The sequence below is a fragment of the Lithobates pipiens genome, unplaced genomic scaffold (genome assembly GCF_037356315.1).
Source record: "Lithobates pipiens isolate NorthernLeopardFrog02 unplaced genomic scaffold, aLitPip1_a1.2 Scaffold_3, whole genome shotgun sequence".
Taxonomy (NCBI): Eukaryota; Metazoa; Chordata; class Amphibia; order Anura; family Ranidae; genus Lithobates; species Lithobates pipiens.
Genome location: NW_027507790.1, coordinates 227862952 through 227884272, shown reverse-complemented (window position 1 = coordinate 227884272; position 21321 = coordinate 227862952). Strand labels below are relative to the sequence as shown.

Genomic DNA, 21321 nt, shown 5'->3' with positions numbered 1-21321 from the left:
CTTTTAAAAAACAAAACAATATGACGCACCCGCCTGCGAGTTTCACCATCTTCGTGCCTCTGACGTTTCCTCTTTTCTAAAGTAGAAAGACAAAAAAGTATAAAACTGGTCATATCCTTTGAATGATAATAAAAGACTTCTAATTTAAACATAGACTAAATATTCCTAAAATGTATGTAAACCCCAACAATGAACTTCTCTCATTTGTTCCCTTTTGGTCAGTTTAATAAACCTTTGAAAGAGTTTTGTTTTGGGGAAAAAAAAAAAAAAAAAAAGAAGAACACACCTGTCAAAAACTCAGAGCTGCCCCATGTCCACCGCACACTTCTTGTGTCATCTCACAGAGCCCCTCTCCCACATCTCATATTAGACTATAGAAGAATTTGCCTTTATGGTGTAGATCTGACAGTGGGAGTGGATAATTTGTTTAGCAAAGACAACTGGGCAGAGCTTACACCACTCAGTCCAAAATAATGCTGTGCGCTGGCAGCCCACAACAGGAAATGAAGAGCTTTGTGCATCTCTGGCAGATCAACAGGTATTGTTCTGCACTCATATGGACTGGGAAATATATTGCAGAAATGTAATGCATATTTTTTGTTTTATTTTGCCTTGACATACAGTGGGAAAAATTATTTGATCCCCTGCATATTTTGTAAGTTAGCTCACTTACAAAGAAATGAAGGGACTAGATTTTTTATCATAGGTGTGTTTTAAATGATAGAGACAGAATATTAACCAAAAATAAAGAAAATAAGTATTTAATCCCCAAGCAAAACATGATTTAGCACTTGGTGGAGAAACCCATGTTGGCAAGCATTTCTTGTAGTTGGTTACCAGGTTTGCACACAACTCGGGAGGGATTTTGGTCCACTCTACAGATCTTCTGTAAATCCTTAAGTTTTCTTGGCTGCTACTTGGCAATTCGAAATTTCAGCTCTCCCCATACATTTTCTAAAGGATTAATGTCTGCAGACTGGCTAGGCCACTCCATGACCTTAAAGTGTTTTCTCTTGAGCCACTCCTTTATTGCCTTGGTGGTATGTTTTGGGTCATTGTCATGCTGGAAGACCCATCCATGACCCATCTTCAGTGTTCTGGCTGAGGGAAGAAGGTTCTCATCCAAGATTTTACAATACAGGACCCCATCTATTGGCCCCACAATGCAGCAAATTTGGCCCGTACCTTTAGCGAGAAACAGCTCCAACGCATAATGTTTCCACCCCTGTGCTTGACTGTTGGGATGGTGCATTTTTCTTCCTCCAAATACAGCGAGTCGAGTTCTAGCCAAAGAGCTCAATTTTGTTCTCATCTGGCCACAGCACTTTCTCACAATCTTTTTCTGAATCATTCATTGGCAAACTTCAAATGGGCCCGTACATGTGCCTTCATGAGGAGGGGGACCTTGCGGGTGCTGCGGGATTTCAATTCACGGCGACATATTGTGTTACCAATAGTTTGTTTGGTGACTGTGGTCTCAACTGCCTTCAGATCACAAGCTCCCTCCATGTTGTTCTGGGCTGATCCCTCACTTTTCTCATGATCATCCTTACCCCATGAGGAGAAATCTTGCATGGAGATCCACGCCGAGAGCAATTGATAGTTATTTTGCATTTCTTTCATTTTTGAATAATTGCTCCAAAAGTTGTCTCCTTCGCACCAGGCTTCTTCCCGATGATCTTGTAGCCCATTCCAGCCTTGTGCAGGGCTACAATCTTGTCCCTGGCATCCTTTGACAGCTCTTTGGTCTTGCCCATGATGGTGAGGTTTTAATGGAAGAAAGATTGTGTGGACAGGGGTATTTTATACACATAACAAGTTGTCGTTAGGAGCACCTTCTTAAATGGACAGGACTAATCTGTGTACCACATGAGCACAAACTGTAGCCAGAGTGTGGGAGCCAAAATTGTTGGTTGGTAGGGGATCCAATATTTATTTTACTCACTGAACTGCAACTCAATTTATAACATTTATATCATGTTTTTTTTTTCTGGATTTTTGGTTGATATTCTGTCTTTTCTCATTTAAAATACATCTATGATAACAATTAAAGACCCTGCATTTCTTTGTAAGTGGGCAAACTTACAAAAACGTACAATGGGCTCAAACTCGTGCACGCAGCAGTTTTGGAACCGCACTGCACGATCTGGTGCCGGCAAACACACAGCATTTGCGACCTGCATTTGGAGTGTTGTTAAGAATGCACCGACACCAGTGGCATTGGGAGGGGGGAGCGGAAGGGGGCTGGAGCCCCGGGTGTGCCCCCAAAAAGCTTCGGGTCTCGATAGTCCTAAATGTGTTATTAGCCCCTAGCTATTTCCACAGGCAACGAGGAACGATCTGCTTATCCAGCGCAGCCGAGTGATGTACAAAAAGTCCTGCCTCCGGGACAAGGCTCCTATGACGTCCCACTTGTCCAATGCTGAGACCACAGGACATGTGACATCCATCATAGGCGCTGTCGGGTCCAGGAGGAGGTGGGAATGATATTTCGGCTGTGCTGGGCACAGGGAGATCCCTGCACGTTCTGTGTAAATGGGCGGGCAGTGGAGCGGCTCTCCTATCCTGGCTCCCTCTCCCTGGTGCGTGCAGCCTGCTGTGGAGTGGTCAGAATGAGATGGGCTACACTACATAGGTAAGGCTGACCTACAGGAGTGTCAAGATGTCACCTGGAGTCAGTGTAGGTGTCGGGGAGGGGGGTGTCAGTGTATGTGTGAGGGGAGGGGGGTCAATTTAGGTGCCAGGGGGGTCAGTTTAGTGGTCAGCATGGATGGGCATTGGTGAGCCAGGCAGCAACCAGAAAGTGGGCCCCCCCCCCCCGCCAAGCAGTCAATTCCCCACCACCAGGCTTGGAGTTCGGGCTGAAGCACCTGGTCTTTTTCACACCTAGCAACGTCCCTGACTGACACCCTCTGTGGATCGCAAGGGCAGTGAGATTTGAATGCGGTAAAGGAAATATGCACGGATCGTGGGTTTTTCCCTGCACATTAATGTGAACCTAGGCTTAGGAAGCACTTTTATAAAACACATTCAACATCAATTGGTCAGGCATTTGGATTTTACAGCTTTCTTAAAATAACTTCTAACTATGAAGAGAACCTACCTCTTCTGATCAACTCTTTGCCTTCATCGGTCAGGTCGGAGGTCATGTCGTTATCCCCCATAAACTGCTGGAAACCCAGTAAATTCAAGCAGCGAGTACCCAAACTAACAGGAGAACACAGAGAAGTGATTACACTATACAGCATAATATGTAAAACACACAGTATGTAAAATATTGACTTTTTTTTTTTACAACATTCATTTAAAAAAGGAAAGGTAAAATGTTTGTGCGCATAAATTCATAATATATATATATACACACATACACACACACAGTATCTCACAAAAGTGAGTACACCCCTCACATTTTTGTAAATATTTTATTCTATCTTTTCATGTGACAGCACTGAAGAAATGACACTTTGCTACAATGTAGTAGTGGGTGTACAGCTTCTATAAAAGTGTCAATTTGCTGTCCCCTCAAAATAACAACACCACAACCATTAATGTCTAAACCGCTGGCAACAAAAGTGAGTACACCCTTAAGTGAAAATGTCCAAATTGGGCCCAATTAGCCATTTTTCCTCCCCAGTGTCATGTGACTCGTTAGTGTTACACGGTCTCAGGTATACATACAGTATGTGTTTTAGAGATGGCCAAGTCCTGGGCTGTTCTGACAGGCAAAGCTCAGACACTTCCACATAATGGCAGAGTTTGCTGCTACCTCCCACACCCTACACATTCCTATTGGCCCAACACAATGATGGGCTGCCCTCTCTAGCCAATTACAGTAAGGTGCAGGAAGTAGGGCGGATGGGAAAACACTATTTGGAAGAGCTTAGCTTAGCCTGTGTGATCGCCCCAGGATTCAGCCGCAATGGCAGGGTTTAGGAGGTTGCTGCAATTAAGTACAGGCACCTACACAGCCTTTTTATTGTAACCATTATCTGAACATCCGTTATTTGAACACAGTATCATTAAAAGAAGATCATGGATCTCAGAACGATGCAACAAATCACAGTGGTAATCATGATTCAACTAGATATTAATGTGCATCTCTTACTTGAAATATGTGGCAATGCAGAGAATGACGACCAGCATGGGATAATAGATATAAAAGACATCAGCAATAAGTGGCAGAACCTTTAAAGATCCCATAATCTATAAAAGAGGAGAGAAAAGCCAAATTAGGGACAAAGCAGTGTTATCCTGGATCTATTTTAATGCTAGGATGATGTACTTACGGAAGTGTAGGCAGTCTGCACTAAATTCTGGTGAGAAATGGATCCATCCATATGTGTCAGACCCAGGAAATTCAGACACAGCGGAGGAGTCAAACGGCAGAATAACCTGTGGAATAGAAACCATTAATAAAAAAAAAATTATAAAAAGGCAGCAAAGGGAGAATATTATGACTATTATAACCACGGGCAAACCAACTTATTATTAGCACCACATTCCTCGATTGAATAGGTATAGGGGAATTTTATGGGATTTGTAAGGTGCAAAGTAAGGTGCAGTGATCTCAAGATATAGTATAAAAAGTTTTATTTAAAAGGACAGAATAAAAATTGTTAAAAAAACGAGTATGGCAAGTACGGTTCAATACAAGTTGATGGATACAGCACTTTAGAATGTTTCATCCATATTCCGGGCTTCTTCAGGGGATGCTGTCCATTAGAGGTACAAGCCTTCTATTGAAAAAGAATATACATATAGTAATCGCATCAAGTCAATTTAAAATCATACCATATACATACATTTGTTTATTCAGAAGCGTGTAATAGCTTGAACAAGCGCCCTTAAATACCCCCCATCCGGCCAATCAGGCTGGATGCGGACAAAAAGACCGTGCTACACATGCGCAAACCACATTATATCCGCCCCTCAACCCGTCACTGCTGGCTCCCAACGGCCGACCCAAGAGAGGACAAAGAGGCTCCCTATAGTGGCCTCTTAGTCCTCTCTTAGGTCGGGCGTTGGGACCCAACGGCGATGGGTTGAGCGGCGGATATGATGTGGTTCGTACATGTGCGGTCTTTTCGTTCGCATCCAGCCTGGATGTCCAGATGGAGGGTATTTAAGGCCGCTTGTTCCAGTTCATGTCCATAGATAAAGAGTTCTCTGCAAAACCTAGTTTTGTAAGTTGACCTCTTTTTTATATATACTATCTTTATCTTTTGGAGATTCATTCCCATTTTTTGATGTTGAAATTAATTAATTATCCTTTTGTTATTATAGCTGGTCACCTATAGCTCTTGGTTTCCTTGACGCCGGCAGACACTTTGACCCATATAGTGGTTTGATCATAGTACATAATATCTCAAGAGACTTGGGTAAGCAATAATATCAACACTGAAGAAATGGCTGCACTCCAAGATCCATCAAAATTGCAGAGGTGAGCCGAGGCGGGCACCGTGATATCATTAAGCTTCCTGTCTCACCTGGAGCAGCGAGTTCTTTTGTTTGCATATTAAGCAATAATGTCGTTGAATTGAATGTGCACATGTATGTAAAAACTATTTTGTATTGAAAAATAACCTCTAAAAAGGAGTGAATAAACAAACGTATGTATATCTTAATTAATTTTAATTCACTTTTGATCCGATTACTATATGTACATTCTCTTTCAATAAAAGGCTTGTACCTCTAATGGACAGCATTGCCTGAAGAAGCCCATAATATGGGAAAAACATGTTGGGAACTCCATTCTAAAGTCATATATGCAAAAAAATTGTATTGAAACATACTTGCCAGAATTTTTTTTTTACAATTGTTATTCTGTCTTTAAATTAAAGAAAACTTTTCATACTCTATCTTGAGATCACTGTACCTTACTTTGCACCTTAAAAATCCCATAAAATTCCCCTATACCTATTATAAATTAGAGGCTTCTAAATACACTTGGGCTGATTTAATAGAACGGGAGGAAAAGAAATAATATAAAATTGGTGAGATTTTCTAAACTACTCTTAAAAATCTGATTGGTTAGCAGTTATAATACAATAGAAGCTGGATATCATTGAAGTAGACAACTATACCAGTGATCTCCACTTATTTCCAGGTCCTGTACTGAGCGGCCGGGCCTGATGCATTGTGAACACAGGAGGTCGGCAGCTAGGCATGGGCACCAATCAGAGAATGCTTTACATTCTCTGAATGAATGCACAATGTTCCCTGTTTGGATGATATGGAGAGGTGGGGCAGAAAAGGTTTCCAACTTGTGCAATCAGAGAGCATTGTGCATTCATTTTGAAAATGCAAAGCATTTACTAAATGGTGCCCATGCTGATCAGCCGACCTCCTGTGTTCACAATTCAGAAGAGCAGCTGCTTGGCACAGAACCCGGAAGCAAGTGCAAATCATTGTATTGGTGGTGCCTACGTCAGTGATTTCCAGCTGACAGGGGGGGATCAGCCAGGTATATTGATCAAACCTAGACCGATGTAACAATGTAAAAATTCACCACACATTGAATTCCTTTTTAAGCTGCAAGCACACCTTAGGAGGTTGAGATTTTAATTTTTTTAAACAAGCTTTTAACCTATTTAGTGACAGTTCAAGCTGCAGGATCCCTGGTCATCTTTGAAGCTACACAATAGTCTGAAATCCAGGGTTGGTAAGCTGTGGATTCTGCATGCTTTTCAAGGTCCAATTTATTTGAAGGAGACCACGCCACTGCAAGTAACCGACTTGACGATGGTTATCTGATGCTCTGGGAGCCCACCATATAGCTTTCAAGTGTGTTCAGAGAATGCCTGATCCTGTCGAGTATACTCTATTTTTGAAATCTAAAGATTTGGAGGACCAATTATGTGGGTAATATCAGTTAGCACCCTCTTCTGGGTATGTCCTTTACTTACATCCTTTCTATGCACTACAGGCTCCCCTTTGTGTACCCGTTCCCTTTCATTGCCTGAAAGGATACCTGGTGATGCCAACCACTCCCCTGCCAGAGTGATTGCCATAATCCTGCTCAGAAGCTTATCTAGGGAGCTCAGGAATAGCCAACATTGATCTTGGTACATTAACTTTCTGAACCAGCCATGCCACAGCATAACGAAGGGGGTGCAGTTTAATGAGAAGGGGTAGAAGTAGTCACTTCAAGGTGTGCAAGCAGGTGGGAGGGTTGATAGAAGGGAGAGAAAGTAATGAACCCACCTGGAAGGGTTAAATACCTGCAGGGAAGAATCAATGCCGAGGTGTTTCAGCACATGGGTCACTGGAAAGTGAAGTATATTGCCTCCTATTTTACAGGGTGTGCATTGTGGTGTGAGTGACCCTGAGGTGAAAGGGTAATTTTAACTCTTGTGTAAGATGCAGCCCTATGTATAGAAAGTCTGGGTTGGAAGACTAAGTACTTTCATACAAAAACCTGAAAGTGATCCTCCTACTTTGATCACGTATTTCATCCCATGCAACATTTGTAAAGTTAAGCTCACCCGTAGGTGAGGCCATAAGAAAAATGGGCAGAGGTATGCCACGTATGCCATTTATACTTGCAGCTGCTGGGAATACCTCCACCACCTAGGATTGTCTGTCCGCTTTGACAGCTTCCAGGCAGGACTCCGAACACACCTGAGCTCATCCCTGCTATGGAACTGGGCCATGTGAACCTGGGGTCTGGGTTTCATTAAATTCATTTCGTAGATAAAGTAGTAAAAGCAGTTTGATCCTCTTACATGCCGCTGAACAGGAGGCTGTACGCATCTGTCTGATGATGCGATGCAAAGTAGTAATAATTGAACACTCTGATCCTGAAGACTGTGGAGTAAACGCAGATACTCAAGAAGAATATGGTGAGAAAACAAGCCACCTGGAAGTGAGAGAAAGCCAATAATGGATATTACATGAAACTGTTCATTATTATTATTAACAGTGTTCACTAGAAAAACTGCACAGCTTAGGAGCATGAACTGCTATCAATTGTTAACCTAGTAAGAGCAAATTGTTATAGAGTATAACCTCGCTCCTTCAGGATCAAGTCCCCTTTCACACTGCCGCAACTTGAAAGTAGCGCAATTTTGCAGCGATTTTCTATGGAACTCAACATTGCATCAAAGTCTGATCAAAGTAGTACAGGGACTACTTTGAAGTGGCACAAACATGAATGGTACTCATTGGAAATCATGGGGTACGACTTGTCATGTGGCTTTGCAGTCCCAAGTCACAGGACAAGTCGCACAAGGGTGAAAGGGGCCCAAGGATGAGCTCAGGCATGTTTTCAGCTCTACATGTTCAAGCCCGCCACGAAGCTGACACTCCACAGCGCTAATCACAGGCAGTGAGATATTTCCGGTCTGTGCAGCCATGGATCGGGAAACATCTCACTAACTGATTAGCGCTACGGACAGTCCTGGCGGGCCCCCTGGACTTGAGAACACGCCTGAGTTCATCCTTATTCAGGATCCCCGGCCTGGGACCAATACCCGATAGTTCTGGGTATGGGGTATTCTCCCATCACAGAAAGGATTAAAAATCATAGAAATCTAAATCCATATGGTATACCCACTTACTTTAAATTCCAGGTGTAACCTATGTAGCCAGGGTAAACCAAGACAACAAAAAGGTAGGTCAAGGCACAGACATTAAGACCAACACAGCAGCCAATCTAATAGGGCTCACATGGCTTGTGCCACACATTAAATAAAACAAATATATAATGGAATCAAATTTCCGTTATGAATTTACAAAAGGTCAAAAAGTACAAAAATACCTCCATATAAAAACATACCCTTCACCAATACCCAAAATTAAATCTCCCCTCCCATATAACAGTGCTCAGCTCTAGCAGCCAATTGCGATTTTAGTATTGGTTGCAATGTTTGAGGAAAGATTGGCAGGGGAGCACAGGTAAGGTGAGCATCAGTGGAGGGCGGGTATCAGTGGATGGTGGCCACAAACATACACACACACACACACACTTATATATATATATATATATACATATACACACACACACACACACACACACACTGACAACACTGTAGAAATTACACTTTGCTACAATGTAAGGTGGTGAGTGTACAGCTTGTATAACAGTGTAAATTTGCTGTCCCCTCAAAACAACTCAACACACAGCCATTAATGTCTAAAAAATTACACTTTGCTACAATGCCATTGCCAATGCCATACAATGCAAAGGCTGTGAATACTGTACATGGGATTTAATTTTTTTTTATAAATTTGCAAACATTTCAAACAAGCTTCTTTCACATTGTCACTATGGGGTATTGTTTGTAGAACTTTATGATAACAAAACTGAACTGTAAGGTGACAAAATGTGTAAAAAGTGAAGCACTGAATACTTTCCGGATGCAGTGTGTGTGTGTGTGTGTATGTGTGTGTGTGTGTATACACACACACACACACTATATATATATACATATACATATACATATACACACACACACACACACACACACATACACATATATACACTGTTTCTGTATTGATATTATCAAATCTCTAGCCCTTGCCCAGCAGCACTCAGATAAGAATGAGGAGGCCCAGCACTAGGAGTCAATCGGGCTCTATTTTATATGTAGGTGTTGCAAAGGAACATGCTGACATGAGGAGAGGGAAGAGTGATCAGAGGGAGGAGCTCATGACTTTGTTAAAGCAAAATCATCAAGTAAAAAAAAAAAATAATAATAATAAAAAAAAAAAAAAAAAATGTGGCCACCACATATAAACAACCGGTGAGGTGAAACATATTACAATTTGGTTTTTGGGTTTTTATACACTAACAAGCAAGAGCAGAAAATGAGAAGCAGGAAGAAGATTCATCAATCAGCAGGTGGACCGTGTCACCGGAATGAACTTACCTCTATGTAAATATAGTTATAAGTTCTCTCTGCCTGTTGAATAAACACAGCAAAAAGAGAGAGGACGGGGTGGGTGCTGAAGAATGTGCATTCTGACCACACAACCACAGCGGAGAACAGAGCCAGGACGATGGCCAGGATCCGAGAACACCAGGGCCGCAGCAGACACTCCCAGTACCACTCTGTGCAAAACAAGAGAGAGGCAAGATCACATTTTATTTGGACTTTTTCCTGGCACTAGAGAACCCTTCAAATCAGCGAAGAAACTTACAATCTAATGATCAAACAGTCTTTGTGTAAAAGCCTAAACACATACCACTTCTATCTTTACCAGTTTGGTAGGTCTAGGATGTAAGAGTACCGCGTTTACAACAATTGGCTGAACAACCTTTATTGCTCCAATGCTCTTCAGGAATACCTGAACATTAGAACCTTCCATCCCAAAGTGGAACTTCACTCTCTCAACTGACAATTTTGAAAAAAAAAATTTTTTTTTTACTTTTTGCTATAATATCACAATTTTTTTTTTTTAAATTGCAATAAGCATTTATTGATTGGTTTGCGCAAAATGGATTTTTTTTTTAACATATACATACATACATTATATATATATATATATATATATATATATATATATTTTAAAAAAATTGCATTTTGCGCAAACCAATCAATAAATACTTATTGCAATAAAAAAATAAAAATAAAAATAATAAAAAAAAAATGTGTGATATTATAGCAAAAAGCAAAAAATAGTTTTTTTTTGTTTTTTTGTTTTTTTCAAAATTGTCTGTCTTTTTGCTTAAATTGCAAAAAATAAAAACCGCAGAGGTGATCAAATACCATCAAAAGAAAGCTCTATTTATGGGGAAAAAAGGACATCAATTTTCTTTGGGTACAACGTCGCACGACTGCGCAATTGTCAGTCAAAACAACACCGTGCCGCCATCTCAAAAAAGTGGTCTGGTCGTTTAGGGGGTAAATCTTCCGGGGCTGAAGTGGTTAAACTTTTTTTTTTTTTTTTTTACATTTCTTCAGTTACCTGTTGGTTTCTTGCCTAGGCAAATGATGTTATACATCCCAAGAGCCTTCAGGAGGGGAGGAGAGGAGCAAAGGTTTTCTCATCTAAACACACTCTCCTGCGTGCATGCTTGAGCTAAGGGCAGATGAATTCCAGGAAGTAAATGCTACATGAATCATTTGCCCATACTCAAGATGGCCACAGCCAAAATGCTAATCAAAGTGATTTCTCAACAAAATAGTATGGAGACATGGATGGATGGGGGAGTTTGCATTAAATATTAAAAATGAATTAAATAGTGTTTTTGGTTTGTGGTGCTCAGATGCAGTTAATACTGTGATGGCTTTCATACTAGCCAACTACCAAGGTTGTTTTACACTTAGCCCTGGTTCACACTGGTGCGATTTAGCAAGTAAAAAAAAAGTTTTACTATCCACAGTTAAAACAAAAGCAAGGGCAGAAGATTTAATAGATGAAAAGATTTTAAAAAATTTGTGAAGTTCCGCTTTAAGAAAAGGCTTCATTAAAAGTTCTTAAGTTATTGTTAAAGTAGAACTATAGGCAAACCTTTGTTTGCCCCATCATGGCAAAAGCAAGGGAGTGTTATAACCCTTCCCCTTTTTTTATTTGCCATCTGTGTCCCATTGCAGAGTTCCCTTCACTTCCTGTTTCACAGCCAAACAGGAAGTAAGGGGAAATCTCTGAAAATTAACCACTTCAGCCCCAGAAGAATTGGCTGCTCAATGGCCAGGCCATTTTTTGCGAGACAGCACTGCGTCGCTTTAACTGACAATTGTGTGGTCGTGCGACGTTGTACCCAAACAAAATGGACGTCCTTTTTTTCCCACAAATAGACCTTTCTTTTGGCATTATTTCATCATCTCTGCGGTATTTATTTTTTGCGCTATAAAACAAACAAAAAAGAGCAACAATTTTGAACAAAAACACAATATTTTGTACTTTTTGCTGTAATACCCCCAATTTTTTTTCCTCAGTTTAGGCCGATATGTATTCTTCTACATATTTTTGGTAAAAAAAAAAAAGACTGCAACATTATGGTGGACACATCGGACACTTTTGATACATTTTTGGGTCAATTGACAATTATACAGCGATCAGTGCAATAAAAATGCACTGATTACTGTATTGAAGTCACTGGCAGGGAAGGGGTTAACACTAGGGGGCTATCAAGGGGTTAACTGTGTTCCTTATGTGTGTGTTCTAACTGTGGGGGATGGGACTGACTATAGGAGATGACAGATTGTGGTTCCCAGCTCGTAGGAACTCACGATCTGTCTCGCCTATCCTTACAGAACTGGGATGTGTACACACACACACACACACACACACACACCTGTTCTGCCTCTCATGCCCGCAATCGCTCGTGGCCAGCTGTCATCGCGACCCCCAGTCACGAGCATCGGCACCCCACTTCTGTGCAGCGGGTGTGCGCCTGCTATCCCGTTTAACCACTTGCAGACCGGACCATTTTGCTGGTCAAAGACCAGACCACTTTTTGCGATTGGGCACTGCGTCGCTTTAACTGACAATTGCGCGGTCGTGCGACGTTGCTGCCAAACAAAATTGACGTCCTTTTTTTCCCACAAATAGAGCTTTCTTTTGGTGGTATTTGATCCCCCCTGCGGTTTTTATTTTTTGCACTATAAACAAAAATAGAGCGACAATTTTGAAAAAAAACGCATTATTTTTTACTTTTTGTTATAATAAATATCCCCCAAAAATATATAAAAAAACATTTTTTTCCATCAGTTTAGGCCGATATGTATTCTTCTACATATTTTTGGTTAAAAAAAAATAGCAATAAGCGATTATTGATTGGTTTGCGCAAAAGTTATAGCGTTTACAAAATAGGGATAGTTTTATAGCATTTTTATTAATAATTTTTTATTATTTTTTTTTTTACTAGTAATGGCGGCGATCAGCGATTTTTATTGTGACTGCGACATTGTGGGGGACCCATCGGACATTTTTGACACATTTTTGGGACCATTGTCATTTATACAGTAATCACTGCTATATAAATGCAGCGATTCCTGTGTAAATGACACTGGCAGTGAAGGGGTTAACCAGTGGGTGGCAGTGTAGGGGTTAAGTGTTCCTAGGGGTGTGTTACTAACTGTGGGGGGGGTTGGGCTTTCATTTAGTGAACACTGATCTCTGCTCCAATCACATGGAGCAGAGATCAGCGTCACTAGTTGCTAGGCAGAATGGAAAAATGCTGTTTACACAGCATTTCCTCCATTCGGCCGCTCCGTGAGACGATCGCGGGGATGCCCGACGCGATCGAGTCCGCGGGTCCCGCGACCGGACTCACGGGGGTCCCGACCAGCGCGGGAGCGCGCCGCCGGCAGCGCGCTCCCGATGGCAGGGCGGCATTGAATATTGGACGTACCTGTACACCAATATGCCTGCCCGTGCCATTCTGTCGACGTACATCGTCGTGCGCTGGTCGGGAAGTGGTTAAAGAGACCAAAATATATCTACGACAGCTCATGGGATCATGCCGTCCTGCCGCAGTATAATGACGCTGGTTAGTGGTTAAGGGAGTTCCTCTGGGATCCCCAGGTCACCAGAACTAGTGTCCCCAGTGGAAGATTTCCCCTCTATTACTTTTCTCGGGACAACCCAAAATTTGGGATTTATTTTTATTTTTTTTAACTTTCAGTATTAATGGAAAACAGGAAAAATAGAGGGTGAATCTCGCTCTCTATCGCACAGACATCCATAATAACTGAGAGGTGTTCTAATCCCTCTCCACTCCATCCAAAACTAAAAACACACCTTTTGCCTTTAGTTATACTTTAATACATTTTAAACACTACTGTCAAATAAAGCCATTAATCGTTTGTCTACCAGTGTGGCGCATCATACAGTGCAGTGTATGACATGTATACTGCTCATACCAACAGAAGGAGTGTAGAATCTTCGCGTGATCCAACTTTCCGGTTCCTGTTGGGGGAAGGTGTGTACAAACTGTCTGGCAGCACTTGTCTCATTTTTAGCAACGTCCTCCAAGTGAAAAGCTTGTTCCAGAATAATGCGCCACTGAACCTGAGTCCGGTTATGTCTCTGGACTGCGTAGATCGCCTTCAAGAAATCAAGACAAGAGATGTAAGCGGAGAGAACACCATCATCATCAAGGTAAGCCAATTTATAAAATAGAAAATTACTATACTGCGTCATCTCCTGATATTAATTCCAACAATGATTTTAAAGTGCCAACATTGCGATATTGAAACTGAAAAATAAAAGTGTGATAGACTAAAGAAATAATATATTATAAAAAAATATATATATATATATATATATATATATATATATATATATATATATATATATATATATATATATATATATATATATATATATATATATATATATATATATATATATATATATGATATAGATAGATAGATAGATAGATAGAGTCTTTTGATTGCTGTGGTGATAAAAACTGTTTTGAAGTGAAGTGGAGGGCCACCCTAAAAAACAAAATGACATTAAAATGTTCCCAAAAAAATAAAATAAATAAATAAATAAATGCCTGTTGCTAGGCAGATCATTCTAATCTGCCTCTTCCTACTCTGCGGTGATCTTCAGTCTTCTCCTCCTCGCGTTGTCTTCTGGGGAATGGGGCGCGGTGTGTTCTAGGAACTGTGTCCCAGAACACAGCGCGCCCCATTCACAAAGAGCTGAGTGACTCGAGCATGCGCAGTAGGAAACGGGCAGTGAAGCAGAAAGGCTCCACTGCCTGTTTCCCTTAGATAGAATGGCGCTGGGACCCGAGAGAGGGGTCGGCCTAGGGCGCCCGACATCGCGGGCGCCCTGGACAGGTAAGTGCGCTTATTAAATAAGTCAGCAGCTACAGTGTTTGTAGCTGCTGACTTAAAAAAAATTAAAAAAAATTCTGCTGGCCCTCCCCTTTAAGAGTTACAGTTCACAAACATAATGAAAATAATAAACAAACTTTTTAAAATATTATATATATGGTGCCACAAGCCTGAATCATAAATGCTATAGTGCATGTAACAGTGATGTCCTAATCAGTCCAGCATAATTGGTATATAGTCCTTATCAAAGGTATAATGGGGACTTCATAAAAACGTGAAAGCAATGTGTGGGAGTCCACACTCAGGTGCTCCCCCACCCTCAGACAATGGCTGCTCCCCTTAGAGCATGTGACCCCGCAATTAAGTTCAGTCAACCACAGATATGAATCAACTCAGGGATTCCAAGTTAGCTGTATGGTTCCAAACTACTCACTGGTGCTGTGTCCTCATATGCAAACAGTGAAAGAGAAACTCCATAGCGTGATAGTTTTAACATAATTTTATTGTACAAACAAAAAGCCCCAGTCCAGGGTACTCACATGGGTAAGGTGCATTTAGTGCACCACTCTGTAGTGTGCCTTAAAATGCTGGGTTTTGATTGAGGTCGTATGTCCGTTCCCTGTGAAGCAGACCACGCTGTTTTTTTATGAAGTCATCATTATAACTTTGATAAGGACTATATAACACCAATTATGCTGGACCGATCTTCATCATTTGATTAGGATGTCACTGTTAAATATATATATATATATATTTTTTTAAGTTGGTTTATTATTTATTTTGTTTTTGGAATGTGACACAGTTTTTATCACCACAACAATCAAACGACTTTATATACATTTTTTGTAATATTATTTCTTTGTTAGTTTATCAAGTTTTATTTTTCAGTTTCAATATTGCAATGTTGGCACTTTAAAATCTTATTGGAATCAATATCAGGAGATAGTGCAGCATAGTAGTTTTTTTATTTTATTGTCTTCACATGGCTTTATGAGACATGATGATTAGCGCTAGCAGCTGTCGATCATCACCACGCACCATTTATATCTTTATTTTTATATTTTTCAAGATCCTCATTATTTGTTTTGAAGGTAAAGCTAGGTTGTTATTTCTCCACTGAATTCAAACGTGTACACCCGAAATGTATGTATAAGTAAACTTTCTTTTTTTAACATTTTGGATAGAGTAGAGAAGGGTAAAATCTCCCTGCCTGTCTTGTTCGGGCAATTTGCCATCACTACTAGGGATGAGCTCAGGTGTGTTCGCATGGAACACGTGCAGAGCCCACCAGGAAGTCGCGCAGCGCTGCGCTAATCACAGGCAGTGAGACATTGCCCCGACCTGCAGCTGCAGAGATCAGGCAATGTCTCACTGCCTGTGATTAGCGCAGAGCTGCGCCGACTTCCTGGTGGGCTCTGCATGTGTACCATGCGAACACGCCTGAGCTCATCCCTAATCACTACCTATCCCACAGATGCTACAGGAAGTGAGAGGTAATCTGTGTAATAGGAAATGCCCATCTCAGACACTGGGACATGAGTCTCCTTAAAGGGGTTGCATCCTATGCATTAAGGTGAAAAAACACCTGGCAGTGACCGCCCCCCCTTCGTTTTACTTACCTGAGCCCAGGAATTTCCAAAGGCGAGGACGCACTGTCCCTCTGCCTGGGGTTCTCGGCACTTGATTGAATAGATTGATAGCAGCGCAGTCATTGGCTCCCGAGGTGGTCAATCAAATCCAATGACGCGGGCTCCAGGGGGCGAGTCATACATTTAGCGGCTATGGACGCCATATGCTGGACTCAAGAGTGCGCCTGCAAGGTAACCCCCTGGGAGAGCGCTTCTCCTAGGGGGTTATCTGATGCGGGGAGGAGCCACAAGGGACCCCAGAAGTCAGTGTTCGGGGCCACTCTGTGCAAAACGAGCTGCACAGTGGAGGTAAGTATGATATGTTTGTTATTTTGAAAAAAATATATATTTGAAGCTTTACAATCACTTTAAGGCTGCTTTCACACTGGGGCAGACTTCTGGTAAAAATTGGTGAGCCAATCACAGAAGCAGGAAATGATGTTTCTAGGGAGTGGTCAGTACACACTCTGTACAGAACACCTCCAGGTAGCCATATTGTAGAGCATTTTCAGAAAATTAGAGTGGCTGCAGATTGAAAAAGGGCCATTTACTTTCAAATACAATATGACTTGTGTTGCAATTGTATACACTATTTTTTATAAGATCCCCCCCCCCCCCCCCCCCACAAAAGTGAAGTGGAGTTTGCCTTTAAAAATGCCTACTAAAAACACATCTACGCTACATTTACAGGCATTCCCGTTGAAGTTTAAGGGACCAAAAATACCGGAATACGTAAAAAAAAAAAAAAAAAAAAAAAAGCTTGTGTACTTGAGTGTAGGGTGACTGAGCGCAAAAGTGCGAACAGGGATATTATGGAAGAATAGGATTGTGCATGTTGAATGTATTCCGGCATGGGGAAACTAGAAGAAAAACACTCAATGTGAATGGGGGCTTTGGATTTCCCCTCAGTTTCTGTCTCACTGGCAAACAGGATAAAAAAAGTGAATCTTGCCAGTGGGGAAGAATAAAAAAAAAATAAAAAAATAAAAAAAGGAGAAGAAACTTTTGGCTATAGAAACACTTTAACCACTTTCCGTCCGCCCTATAACAAAAGCACGGCGGCATAGTGGTTTCAAAATCCTGACCGGACGTCATATGACGTGATCAGGATTTTGAGCCGCTGTGCACCCCCGGGGGCGCGCATCGCGGCGATCGTTGTTGCGGGGTGAGACTCTTTACCATGTGATCAGCCGTGTCCAATCATGGCTGATCACAGTGTAAATAGGAAGAGCCGGTGATTGGCTTTTCCTCACTCGCGTCTGTCAGACGCGAGTAGAGGAGAGCCGATCGGCTGCTCCTCTGACAGGGGGGGTCTGTGCTGATCGATTATCAGCGCAGCCCCCAGAGGATGCCCACACTGGACCACCAGGGACGCCACCAGACCACCAGGTATGCCCAGCACAAGGTATGCCACCCTAGACCCCCAGGGATTCCAGTCAGAGCCCACAATGGATGCCAATCAGTGTCCACAATGGGCATCACTGATTGGCATGCATTATTGTTTGGCACTGATTGGCATCCATTAGTACAGTATAAAAATACAATGCCGCCTATCAGTTCCCATCCATGTCGCCCATCAGCGCCGCCTATCAGTGCCCATCAGTGTAGCCCCATCAGGGCCCATCAGTGAAGGAGAAAACTTACTTATTTACAAAGTTTTGAAACTGAAACAAAAAAAAAATAATAATAATAATAATAATAATAATAATAATAATAATAATTCGGTATTTTTTTTATTTGTTTAGCAAAAAGATAAAAACCGTAGAGGTGATCAAATACCACCAAAAGAAAGCTCTATTTGTGGGGAAAAAATGATAAAAATTTCATTTGGGTACAGTGTAGCATGACCGTGCAATTGTCATTAAATTGCAACAGCGCTGAAAGCTGAAAATTGGTCTGGGCAGGAAGGTGTTTAAGTGCCCGGTATTGAAGTGGTTGATAAAATCCTATATTCCCCCTTTCCCCCTGAGGCCCATTAGTCAGAAGTTACCTGTTTGTGAAGTTTTACTAGGGTTTTCTCACTGGGATAGTTAATATTCTTTTCCTCGAAGTCCTCATAATCATCCATATTCCTTCCCATTTTCTCCTGGTACTCGGTGGGACACTAAGAAAGAAATCATACATATAATTCCTGCCATCCTAGGATTAGTCCCCACAATGACAGTAAGCTATAAGCTACCATTGAGTGTTTCTAAAGAAGCAATCAGGACTGTGCTGTTCTGTATCGTCTATGATGGGATTTGACTCGTTTACCAAATACTGATAAACGATTCTTCATTTACCTTCCTTAGGATGGTGTCAACACACTTGCGCAGGGGATGATTGTATTTGATGCATTCATTCACTTTACGGACTTCCTGTAGAAAAACCACAACATATTTTATTTATTTTGTATTTCAGGTACTTCTATAGCGCCATCAATTTACACAGAACTTTACATATAGATTGCCCTCAAGGAGATTACAATCGAAGGTCCCTAACTCACATACAGTGCCTTAAGAAAGTATTCACACCCCTTGACAATTTTCACATTTTGTCATATTTCAACCAAAAATATAAATGTATTTCATTGGGAATTTATGCGATAGACCAAAACAAAGTGGCACAAAATTGTTAAGTGGAAGGAAAATGATAAATGGTTTTCGATATTTTTTTTTTTACAAATAAACATGTGAAAAGTGTGGTGTGCATTTGTATTCAGCCCCCTATACTCGGATACCGCTAACTAAAAACGAGTGGAACCAATTGCCTTCAGAAGTCACCTAATTAGTAAATAGTCCACCTGTGTGTAATTTAATATAGGTATAAATACAGCTGTACATGTGCATTATGAAGACCAAGGAACACACCAAACAGATCAGGGATAAATTTGGAGAAGTTTAAACACTTCCCATCCAGGCCAATGCTGGCACTTCCATCCTACATGTAAAAAATCATAATTTTTTTTCTAGAAAAGTTACTCAGAACTCCCAAACATTATATATATGGTTTTTTTTTTAGCAGTGACCGTAGGGAATAAAATGGCGGCCATGGCAACTTTTTACGTTACATGGTATTTACGCAGCAATTTTTCAAACGTAATTTTTTTGGAAAAAAATAAATAAATAAAAACTTTCATGATAAATAAAAAAACAAAACAAACAAAAAACGTAAAAGTTAGGCCAATTTTTTGTATAATGCTTAAGATGAGGTTACGCCGAGTAAATAGATACCCAAAACGTCATACTTTAAAATTGCGCACACTTGTGGAATGGCCCCAAACTTTAGTACTTAAAAATCTCCATAGGCGACATTTTAAAATGCTTTACAGGTTACCTGTTTAGAGTTACAGTGGAGTTCTTAGACTAGAATTGTTATTCTCGCTCTAATGTTCGCAGTGACACCTCACATGTGTGGTTTAAATGCCGTTTACATATGTGGGCATGACGTACGTATGCGTTTGCTTCTGTGTGTGAGAATGCAAGGTTTTAATCACTTTTATTCCTATTACAAGGAATGTAAACATCACTTGTAATAGGAATATGGCATGATCGGTCCTCTTTATGGAGAGATGTGGGGTCTATAAGACTCCACATCTCTCCTCCAGGCAGGAAAAACCGGGATCAAAAGAAAACAAATGATCTCGGCCTTTCCAGCCGAGTCCCCAGCAAGGTTTACTTCCGCCGGGCTGGACGCCCAGCACCGGTGGATTCCTTCTTCGGTTTGCCCCCATAAGAAGCCTCGTTTGCAATAAACCATGTGGGAGGACACAGCAAACATGTGGAAGAAGGTGCTCTGCTCAGAGACCAAAATTGAACTTTTTGGCCTAAAAGCAAAATGCTATGTATGGTGGAAAACTAACACTGCACATCCCCCTGAACACACCATCCCCACTGAGAAACATGGTGGTGGAAGGATCATGTTATGGGGATACTTTTCTTCAGCAGGGACAGGGAAGCTGGTCAGAGTTGTTGGGAAGATGGATTGAGCCAAATACAGGGCAATCTTAGAAGAGAAGAAAAACAGTTCTGCCCCGCACACACGATCGGAATTCCAGCCAGAAAAAGACCGATGAAAGCTTTTCATCAGGAAATGCGACCGTGTGTATGCTCCATCGGAATTTAGCTGTCCGAATTTCCGCCAGCCAAAAATTTATGTTCTCAATTTTCCCAACGGAAAAACTATCGGAAATTCCGACTGTGTGTATGCAATTCCGACACGCCAAAAATCACACATGCCCAGGTTCATCTACAAGACGGAAGCTATTGGCTACTGGGTATTGAACGTCCTTTTTCTAGTCCTGTCGTACATGTTGTACGTCACCGCGTTCTAAACAATCAGAATTTGGTGTGATCGTGTGTAGGCAAGACAGCTTGAGTGGAATTCCATCGGGAAAACCATCAGAGCTTTTTTCCGATTGAGAATTCCGATCGTGTGTACACGGCATTAGAGTCTGCAAAAGACTTGAGACTGGAGCGGAGGTTCACCTCCCAACAGGACAGCGACCCTAAACATACAGCCAGAGCTACCATGGAATGATTTAGATCAAAGCATGTTCATGTGTTAGAATAGAACAGCCAAAGTTCAGACCTAAATCCAATTGAGAATCTGTGGCAAGACTTGAAAAATTGCTGTTCACAGACGCTCTTTATCCAATCTGACAGAGCTTGAGCTATTTTGCAAAGAAGAATGGGCAAAAAAGGTCACTCCCTAGATGTGCAAAGCTGGTGGAGACATCCCCAAAATGACTTGCAGCTGTAATTGCAGTGAAAGGTGGTTCTAAAGTATTGACTCGGGGGGGGGGGGCGGTGGGGTGGGGGCCGAATACAAATGCACACCACACTTTTCACATATTTATTTGTAAAAAAAAAATTAAAATAATTTATCATTTTCCTTCCACTTCACAATTATGTGCCACTTTGTGTTTGTCTATCACATAAAATCCCAATAAAATACATTTAAGTTTTTTGTTGTAA

At 41.3% G+C, this 21321-nt stretch overlaps 1 protein-coding gene across 2 annotated transcripts in view; it reads right to left on the bottom strand.

Annotated features, from left to right (window-relative positions):
• LMBRD2 (LMBR1 domain containing 2) overlaps positions 1–21321 on the bottom strand; it is a 59730-nt gene that overhangs the window by 6401 nt on the left and 32008 nt on the right. For both annotated transcript variants that reach the window (XM_077462858.1, XM_077462859.1), the window contains exons 8-16: positions 18649–18723; positions 18357–18470; positions 13812–13995; positions 9870–10051; positions 7725–7858; positions 4287–4392; positions 4106–4203; positions 3104–3207; positions 30–76 (exon numbers count right to left, since the gene is read on the bottom strand). In XM_077462858.1, coding sequence (XP_077318984.1) covers positions 30–76; positions 3104–3207; positions 4106–4203; positions 4287–4392; positions 7725–7858; positions 9870–10051; positions 13812–13995; positions 18357–18470; positions 18649–18723 — 1044 coding nt within the window. The remainder of the gene's footprint in view (positions 1–29; positions 77–3103; positions 3208–4105; positions 4204–4286; positions 4393–7724; positions 7859–9869; positions 10052–13811; positions 13996–18356; positions 18471–18648; positions 18724–21321) is intronic.